The sequence below is a fragment of the Sorghum bicolor genome, chromosome 9 (assembly GCF_000003195.3).
Source record: "Sorghum bicolor cultivar BTx623 chromosome 9, Sorghum_bicolor_NCBIv3, whole genome shotgun sequence".
In the NCBI taxonomy this organism is placed as follows: Eukaryota; Viridiplantae; Streptophyta; class Magnoliopsida; order Poales; family Poaceae; genus Sorghum; species Sorghum bicolor.
The window spans coordinates 12,042,563-12,052,430 of NC_012878.2; the positions used below are offsets into that span (position 1 = coordinate 12,042,563).

The 9,868-nt window shown below is 43.5% G+C and overlaps 2 protein-coding genes across 2 annotated transcripts; both read left to right on the forward strand.

The window, feature by feature from the left end:
* LOC8066619 (proline-rich receptor-like protein kinase PERK1) lies at positions 97-4,678 on the forward strand. Its single transcript, XM_021447893.1, has 8 exons — positions 97-278; positions 886-1,431; positions 2,160-2,246; positions 2,351-2,421; positions 2,770-2,846; positions 3,142-3,289; positions 3,681-3,842; positions 4,132-4,678. Exons 2-8 carry the CDS (start codon positions 963-965, stop codon positions 4,447-4,449), a joined length of 1,332 nt encoding a protein of 443 aa, XP_021303568.1. The 5' UTR covers positions 97-278; positions 886-962; the 3' UTR covers positions 4,450-4,678.
* LOC110430087 (G-type lectin S-receptor-like serine/threonine-protein kinase At2g19130) lies at positions 6,566-9,532 on the forward strand. Its single transcript, XM_021447036.1, has one exon. The coding sequence runs from the start codon at positions 6,791-6,793 to the stop codon at positions 9,347-9,349; it is 2,559 nt and encodes an 852-aa protein (XP_021302711.1). The 5' UTR covers positions 6,566-6,790; the 3' UTR covers positions 9,350-9,532.

Consider the following 9,868-nt stretch of genomic DNA (forward strand, 5'->3'; position numbering starts at 1 on the left):
AGGGAGCAGCAGGTGCCCGCCGTCGTCCGGCGGAGGGGGTGACCGATCCCCGCCGTCTTGCCACTCGCCGCTCAAGTCGCACTCGCCGAGGGGTGGCGGAAGCGGCGGCGGCAGCTCCGGGCCGTCCACGTGGCTCGTCGTAGGAGTAGCCGTCGGCGGCGTCGTGCTGCTGCTGCTCTCCAGCTTCATCTGCCTCTGCTGCCTCCGTAAGAAGCGCCGCCGGCCGCAGCCGCCGCCTCAGCACTACGGATACCCGCCGCCTCCGCCACCGTACAAGGGTGAGTTAGATCTCTCTTAGTACAGCTCCCGTGCCTGCCTGTCTGTCGCTGTCTAGATCCAGATCTAGCCTGTGGGTGCCGTGACTAGTACTAGTCACGTTGCTTTCGGTTTTGAATTCTTGTCTTCCTGCCAATTCGGCTGGCGGTGGATCTTAGGTCGCGGCATTAACATGGGTGTTAGGTGCCAGTTCCTTATTCTTCGGCGTAGGACTTGTTGACATGTGCGTAGTGGTTAAAAAGTGTCAATTTCAGTAAATTATACTCGATGCTATTTTCAATTTCAAGGAATTTGGACCTGCAAGTTTTGTACTGATTAATTAATCCTTAAACAATCGTGATGGTTAGGTCTTTACTTTTGATAAGGTGTACTTCTCTTAAATTAAAAAAAAAACATTGCCTGGTACTCTTGATAGGTCTCATGCCTGCTGTCTAAATCAAATGTTGTATTATATTTGGTTTTGGCTATTGTTTGTCCATTTTGTTTGGAAGAGAAACTAATTTGTATACCTTTTCTTATAAATTCTGTTTCAAGCATATGTTGCTTTCTGTAAGCAGTTTCAAAATGAAGACAAACCTTTCCTCACATGATGTTCTATCTTTACCGCAGAGGATCCATATGGTGGAACATACCAGAGTTGGCAGCAAAATGCGCCTCCTCCTCAACCCCCTGAACATGTGGTCAAGATGCACCCTTCGCCTCCGCCAGCATATGCCAATCGTCCTCCACAGCCGCCGCCACCGCCACCACCAGCGATGCTAAATAGTAGTGGTGGATCTGGTTCTAACTACTCTGGTGGCGAGATCCTACCTCCACCATCCCCTGGTGCTGCTCTCGGCTTCTCCTCGAAGAGCACATTCACCTACGAAGAGTTGTTGAGGGCAACTGATGGGTTCTCTGATGCTAATCTCCTTGGACAAGGTGGTTTTGGGTATGTTCACAGAGGATTGCTTCCTAATGGCAAAGAGATCGCTGTAAAACAATTGAAACTTGGAAGTGGCCAGGGAGAGCGTGAGTTCCAGGCTGAGGTTGAGATTATCAGCCGAGTACATCACAAACATCTTGTGTCTTTGGTTGGCTATTGCATTTCTGGAGGCAAGAGGTTGCTTGTCTACGAGTTTGTCCCCAACAACACATTGGAGTTCCACTTGCATGGTACGTCCCCTCACCCCCCCAAAAAGTGCATTTTCTCTCTCTCTTCATTATCTGTGTTTTTGCAATCCACATGTTTGATTTTTCTACTTGGTTTCTCTTTGAGATCATGTTACAATATTTCATTAGTACATCTTGAATTCATTACAACTGGAGGCAATACCGCAATAGCTATTCACTATCCACTAGAATCTGAATAGCTTAGCTGTTCAACTAAAATTTCTGATTCTTTCATTTTTCCCGTTCAAGTAATATATATTCATGTGTGCTATTCAAGATTGCAATAACAAATTTGGATATGAGTATAATTAAATAAATTTGGCAGACTAATCAGTAGGATTGTTCAGTTGAGGAAATTCTGTAGCCTGTGAAACTTGAGCTAAATAGAAGCTCCCCTATTTTCTCTTCAGCAGGAAAATAAATTGCTTGTTAGCCATTCCTTGGAGTTAGTTCTCAGCCACTTGCTAGCCTTATTGTCCAAAAAAAAGAAATGGTACTCAACTGCTGATCCCTCTGGCAAAATTTTCTTTTCTCCTTTCATGTTTGAGCTGGCAATCCACAACCAAGTGCCTTTCTTGCACAAACAAAATTCCCTTCTACTGTAGGGCAACCCATGGATTTGTTGCTTGTCCTAAAATTTGATTGAGGCATGCATGATACCAGTTGATTGCTAATTCCATTTGTTTCATGTTCTCTTGTGCATTGTTATGACATATTTGCACCTTCTGCAGCGAAAGATCGACCAACAATGGAGTGGCCCACTAGATTAAAGATCGCTCTGGGTGCTGCCAAGGGTTTAGCTTATCTTCATGAAGACTGTGAGTTTACATACATAATGACTATCTATATTTTATTACAATTATATCTCCTAGTAAACATTGAAATATAGAAGGACCTTACATAGTGTCTTTCTTATGAACAGGCCATCCGAAGATCATCCACCGTGACATAAAGGCATCTAACATTCTTCTTGACTTCAAATTTGAAGCTAAGGTATGGTCTGAGTTTTCCTTTCTATTCTAGACTTCTAGAGTTTACAGCTAAAATGTTTTTCTTACACAGTGCTTATTTTACATTTACCACCTTGATGAAGTTATATTACGTTAGGACATTTTGGCAGTCAACAAATTATATCTGGTTTGAATGCTGTTGTAATGTGGTTTCTGCTATCTAATCTATTTTGGTAGCCATAAAGTTTTGCTTGCTTGGAATTTGGTCACATTAGTGAAATTTGGTCTATAATCACATCTGATGAGAAATTATACAGCCTTCTTGCTTAAATGTCCAGAGCACTCTTTAATTTTTTGAACTTCATTTTAACTAACAAGCATCTCTCTACAGGTTGCTGATTTTGGACTTGCAAAGTTCACTACTGATAACAACACTCATGTTTCGACAAGAGTAATGGGCACCTTTGGGTATGTATAAATGCTACTTTGTAGTTCAAGTATGATGTTAGCTATTATAGACATGCTGCATACCTATTTGGCTGAACTTTTAAGCACATGGATGCCATTACCTAATACTGATGCAATTCAGATTAGACCAAAATATGGTTAGTTTTCTTAATGATACAATATCCTGTAAAGTTTTGTAACCTTGTCATTTGCATCATATTCTCAACTATTACTCTATTAGGAGAGTTATTCAAACATTCAACTTGCTATGCTAGTAATAATTATGGCTTGCTAATACACATCTTCCTGGCTTTAGGTATTTGGCGCCTGAGTATGCATCTTCTGGCAAGCTAACAGAAAAATCCGATGTATTTTCTTATGGAGTCATGCTTCTTGAACTTATTACTGGGCGGCGACCAGTTGATACAACCCAAACATATATGGATGACAGCTTGGTTGATTGGGTAATTATTTTGAACATCTTTTCTTGCTTTGATGTTTTCATAATGCTTCCTAACTTCTCATCTTTAGCATTGATGATTGCCAATGATTTGTCAATATGAAATTTAGGTACTACTCTATAAGCACATATGTACTTCCATTTGTATGCTCTATAATACCAATACTAATTACAAAATGTTAGTTATTTTTTTCTACTTTTTTTACTTAAGCATATTTCTGGCCACTATGTTGTATTCTTGTTAATAAATGTTATGGACTTGTAGTAAGTACTACCTTGAGAAGTATCTGTCTCTACCTGCCACGTGAATGTGCTTGACCTGGAAAGTCTTATCCTTTGTTGTTTTTCAGACTGTTGTAACCTTCCTATGAGTAACATCACTGTATCATTTGCAGGCAAGGCCATTACTGATGCGAGCACTTGAGGATGGTGAATATGATGCCTTGGTGGATCCTCGTCTGGGAAAGGACTTCAATCCTAATGAGATGGCAAGAATGATAGCCTGTGCAGCTGCATGTGTACGCCATTCTGCACGTCGTCGGCCACGTATGAGTCAGGTAATTTATAAGCAGCTTTTGCACTGTCCTAGCTAACATCCCTAAACTGCACTAGCCTCCCTTAGGTCACTATTAAGTGCTATTTTCCTGAATCTGTTGTATACGTAACATGATTTCTGTACCACAAGAAGGATTGAGCTGATGAAATGGTGGCCTCCTGACTTCTGAGTTGGAACTTTGGTCACTATAGTTTCAAAAATGCTGAAAACATGCCACATTGGGATCCATAAAACTGCATTGCACAACATGCTCACTTGGTGGATTAATAGCTTCTCACCTGATTGTTCAGGTCGTTCGGGCTTTGGAAGGTGACGTGTCTTTGGAGGATCTTAATGAAGGTGTTCGGCCTGGTCATAGCCGCTTCTTTGGGTCATACAGCAGCTCCGATTACGATTCTGGCCAGTACAACGAGGACATGAAGAAGTTCAGGAAGATGGCATTTAACAACAACTACACCAGCAGCCAATACAGCGCGCCAACCAGTGAATACGGCCAGATACCATCTGCGTCAAGCAGTGAGGGCCACCAGACGCAGGAGATGGAGTCAGGCGCAATGAAGAAAGGTGGCTACAGCGGCTACAGCTCAGGATACAGCGGAGCCTCGTGAGGGAAATTCCCTTTTCTCCTTTTGTTTTATTTTTCTTTTGATGTTTCCATTATTGCATTTGTAAAGTCTGGCCGAATTATATGACCAAAGTTGCTGACTTGCGCGTGATGTATCTAAGTTTGACCGAGTATAGTTTTATGTAGCTGCAATCGTTTATTCTTTCATGAAAATTGTTCTTGACCAATGTTTGCCTGTGCAATTCAAAGAGAGCTAATTGGATGTTGATGTACTGTCCATGTCTCGCTCAATTCATCTTTCTCGATGTGTCATGTAAAGAGCCTTGCTAGATTTCTTTCCGGCTACTTCATTCCAGTACATGTATCATGTGTGCTGTCACGGGACAATGGGTGTAAATCTGCAACGCTTTTACTGAAAGTTTCTATGATTCGCTGGAACCAGTTTTGTTTGCGTTGTTAGGCGAGTTGCCTCGCGGCGGACGGCAGACCTGTGGCGTGCTGGGTCGCGGTTCTTTGGAAGCACGGCACATGCGACAGCTCACGGGATGAGGAATGTGTGTCTCGCGTCCCTTTCCATGCTTTCGCCGGTGGCGTTCGACGCGTGACCCTGAACCAAAACCTCGGGCAAGAATGCGAGATTTCGCTTGTTGGTTGGCTAGGCTGCTGCACCTCCCGCTGCTTGACATTCTGGCTAGCATGCATCATGTCTTCTTGTCCCGGAACGATATCATTTCTGAATTCCTGTGTTTGATCGTGTGTTACTGTGTTCGTCTGTTGCTATTTCGATGGGCTGTCCATTCGGCATTCTGGCATGGCTTCAAGGGCCAAGGCTCATAATGATTGCTGTCTTTTGTCCGTTCTGATCTGGCAAATGGAACTATGGTCCGTGCGTTACCTCCCTTCGAAAACGTTATCTTGCCATCTTGGCGTCTCCAAGACTAATAAAGAATATAAAATAAGAGTAATATACTAACAATGCCTGAATTACCAAATGTCTTGCATTGTCGCAAAAAAGAAAAAAGTGATCATGTTTTGATGTTAGATCATTTTTTAGAACACTTTCATTGACGCGTTTTTTTTATTAAGGGAGACGTTGGTGAGCCATGTACGCGTAGTATAGCCCGAATTTGGTAAACAACACTGGTTATAGATTGTAGCTATTGTGGTTCGCGTGCGTTTTATTGTTTATGCATAGCTCAAAACTAATTGAACAAATAAGGATCCAAATTGAAGTTAAATTCTAATGCTAGGAGACATTAGATAAAAAATTACCAAATGGTTTATTATTCACCTAAATATTACTAGTTAGAAGCTTCTATGAGACGCGCTAGGAAAAAGATCAATTCTAAAAATTCTCATATAATAAAAAATATTTTGTTTTTATTTTGGTAGACTCTAATCATCATCATAAAATTTAGGTCAACCGACCTAGACCACCACATACAGGTTGACAATTTAGGAATAATCAACAGATTGAAGGATAGGGGGTGTTGTAAATATTTTGGTTAACAATTATTTTTTTGGAAGGGGGTTTAATTTTAGTTAAATGAGAATATATCATCGGTGGACGCACGGTGATAACACTAGCCACTATGACGGCGGCGGCACCAGCCGCTTGGTCTTGGTGGACGCATGATTCGTTTACTTGACCATGGTTGGCTTGGCTGGAGTGCTGGACCATTGTGAACGCCTTGGAAGAAGCTTTATCAACAGCCGAAGCGTCCTGAGAAAGTGCGGTGCCCTGCAATTATAAACCACTCTAGGCCTTGTTTAGTTCACCCAAAAACCAAAAACTTTTCAAGATTCTCCGTTACATCGAACTTTTAGACACATGCATAAAACATTAAATATAAATGAAAATAAAAACTAATTACACAGTTTATCTACAATTTGCAAGACGAATCTTTTAAACCTAGTTAGTCTATAATTCGAAAATATTTGTCACATACAAACGAAAGTGCTACAGTAGCCGTTTCCTAAAAATTTTTGGAACTAATCAAAGGCCCTAGAGAATGGCCATCTTTCCGCCGGAGCTCGTAGCCTGCGGCAGAAGTGGGCTTCGTCTAGCACATGGTTTTCATGGCCATACAGCCTTGCAGTATTTTATAGAGAGAGGGCACGTCGTTGTGCAGTGTACCCACACACAAGTGGGAGGCCAAGTTGCAGATCACACATTCACACATCGCACCCGTGCTTGACTCGCCGCCGTGTCTCCTCTCGCCCGTTGCTGCGTTGCAGTCCAGAAATGGAACTCTAGGCCTGCGCCGGTGCGCCCTCTCTTGAACCTCCTTCCATATATCCTCGTCTCCCTCCTCCCAACAGCAGAGCAGACGTGCATGCGTCCATCCATCGTAACTTGATCATACTTCCAATCTTGTTTCTCCATGAATCCCCTGCTGCATAAATTGCTCACCCTTCTTCTCTTGGCTTCCCTTCACACTCCACCATATTCCTCTTCCGCCGCCGCCGCCGCCGCCGCCGCCACCACCACCACCACCACCGTGACTGATACTCTAGCGGCAGGACAAGCCCTTGCCTTCGGCGACAAGCTCGTCTCGAGGAACGGCAAGTTCGCGCTGGGCTTCTTCCAGCCGACAGCCGTCATCAGTAAGTCCCGCAACATCACCTCCCCAAACTGGTACCTTGGCATATGGTTCAACAAGATCCCAGTTTTGACTACAGTTTGGGTCGCCAATAGAGACACGCCAATCACTGATCCCAAGCGCAAGCAAACACACCTCAAAATCTCAAGCGATGGCAACAACCTTGTCATTGTAACCCAGGCCAGTCCTGAAACTGAAACTTTAGTCTGGTCCACTCCTACTCCCAGTGTCAATCGGTCAGGAGCCAGCTTAAACAGTACCACTACCACTGCTGTTCTCTTGGACAGTGGGAACCTTGCGCTCCTAGAATTAGCAAGCCCATCATCATCTAATGTGACCCTGTGGCAGAGCTTCGACTACCCGACTGACATCGTGCTTCCTGGCGCCAAGTTTGGCCGGAACAAGGTCACCGGTTTCACTCGCCAGGGCATCACATGGAAGAGCCGCATTGATCCAGGTCTCGGCTCATACTCCGTCGAAATCGACGCCAGCGGTGTAGTCCTCAAGCGCCTCAATCCGTTAGTAGTGTACTGGCGTTGGTCATCCTCACCCACATCAACACTGAAGCTCATCCCCATACTCAAGTCCATACTAGAGCTGGATCCACGGACCAAAGGCTTGATTGACCCCACATATGTTGATAACAGTCAGGAGGAGTACTACATGTACACCTTACTGAATGACTCATCTTTGACATTCGTCTCGCTGGACATCTCTGGTCAGATCAAGATGAATGTTTGGTCACACGCTCAGCAGTCTTGGCAAGCCGTACATGCCCAGCCGGCTGATCCCTGCACACCGTATGCTACCTGTGGACCCTTCACCACTTGCAACGGCACTTCCCTTTCGTCTTTCTGCGACTGCATGCCAAGCTTCTCTCAGAAGTCAGCACAGGATTGGGAGCTTGATGATCGAACAGGAGGCTGCATCAGAAACACTCCGTTACATTGCAGTAGTGAGAAAAACACAACAAGTTCAACAGACATTTTCCGCCCCATTCCTCATGTTACATTGCCCTATAACTTCCAAAGCGTAGACGGTGTCAACTCTCAGAGCAATTGTGAGGAAGCTTGTCTCAGTTCCTGCTCCTGCACTGCTTATTCCTATAACAGTAGCAGATGCTCTGTATGGCATGGGGAATTGTTCAGTGTGAATCAGAATGACGGCATCGATAACAATTCTAAAGATGTTCTTTATCTTCGCCTTGCTGCTGATGATCTGCCAAGTTTGACAAGAAACAAAAGAAAACCAAGTGTCGGAGTTGTTACTGCAGCAAGCATTATTGGTACTGGTTTACTGATGCTCATGTTGCTGTTAATGATGTGGCGAAAAAAATCCAAATGGTGTGGTACACCATTGTATGACAGCCAAGGTGGTGGAGTTATAGCCTTTAGATACACTGATTTAAGCCATGCTACTAAAAATTTCTCAGAAAAGCTTGGAGCAGGTGGTTTCGGTTGCGTGTTTAAGGGAGTGCTGAGTGGCTCAACAACTATAGCAGTGAAAAGGCTTGATGGTGCCCGCCAGGGAGAGAAGCAATTCAGGGCTGAGGTGAGCTCACTTGGATTGATCCAACATATCAACCTTGTCAGATTGATTGGTTTCTGCTGCAAAGGTGATAAGAGGCTACTTGTGTATGAACACATGTCAAATGGGTCTCTTGATGCTCATCTATTTCAGAGCAATGCTGCTGGCCTTAACTGGAACAACAGGTATCAAATAGCCATAGGAGTTGCTAGAGGATTGTCCTACTTGCATCAGAGTTGCCGAGAATGCATCATACACTGTGATATTAAGCCAGAAAATATACTGCTCGATGCGTCATTTGTTCCTAAAATCGCAGACTTTGGGATGGCAGCATTCGTTGGAAGGGATTTTAGCAGAGTTTTGACTACTTTCAGAGGAACTGCTGGGTATCTTGCCCCAGAGTGGCTTGGTGGAGTTGCTATTACATCAAAAGTTGATGTTTATAGCTTCGGTTTGGTGCTGCTGGAAATAATATCAGGTAGGAGAAATTCACCTGAGGCATATAGTAGCAACAATTATCATATTGAATATTTCCCTGTGCGAGCTATCAGCAAGCTTCACGAGGGAGATGTGAGGAGTTTGGTGGATCCACAGCTACATGGCGACTTCAGTTTGGAAGAGGTTGAGAGGGTTTGCAAAGTTGCATGTTGGTGCATCCAGGATAATGAGCTTCATCGGCCGACAATGGGTGAAGTGGTCCATGTTCTTGAGGGTCAGCAGGAGATTGATATGCCCCCGATGCCAAGGTTGCTTGCAGCAATCACACAAGGCGCTGGAGCTATCACAGAAATCTCTAATGCATCTTCGATGTAATAAATTCATAGGCTACTAATATTTGTTTCAGAAAATTTTAATGCTCATATTTGGAGCAAAGTAATAGAGGAAGGCCAGCCTGAAATTTCTAAATTGTATGGACATTTGTGGTCCCCTTTTCTCTCATTTTGCATGATTTAAGGGCCGTGTTTATGGTAATCAAGCATTGTACTCCACAAATCATTTCAACAGGAGTAGCAAAATTTGGCAAAACTAGATAGGTGAGTATTCTTTGTTTATGAGTGGGATAGGACATACATTCTTAATTTGATGGAAGTAGATGTATTCCAATACTTAGTACTTATTTCTTGCTTTAGATATGCCACTTCTAAGTTGCTTATTGAAATGAGATACCACTAAGTATGCTGTTATAAAGGATAACATATATTTTCCCCTCAAAGGAACACTTTATCTGGCCCCTATTTCAGTTAGATCAATGCCTTTACCGAAGATTTGACTCACCGATTGAGGGAACAAAAAACTAAAATTGCACTCTGATCAGGTATGATTGACACTTTC

Bases quoted from the DNA above. Each gene is read 5' to 3' on its own strand.
- LOC8066619 (XM_021447893.1), top strand. From the start codon at position 963: ATGCACCCTTCGCCTCCGCCAGCATATGCCAATCGTCCTCCACAGCCG. The intron at 2,247-2,350 runs GTGAGTTTACAT...TCTTATGAACAG, and splicing joins AGCTTATCTTCATGAAGACT to GCCATCCGAAGATCATCCAC. The intron at 2,847-3,141 runs GTATGTATAAAT...TCCTGGCTTTAG, and splicing joins AGAGTAATGGGCACCTTTGG to GTATTTGGCGCCTGAGTATG.
- LOC110430087 (XM_021447036.1), top strand. From the start codon at position 6,791: ATGAATCCCCTGCTGCATAAATTGCTCACCCTTCTTCTCTTGGCTTCC.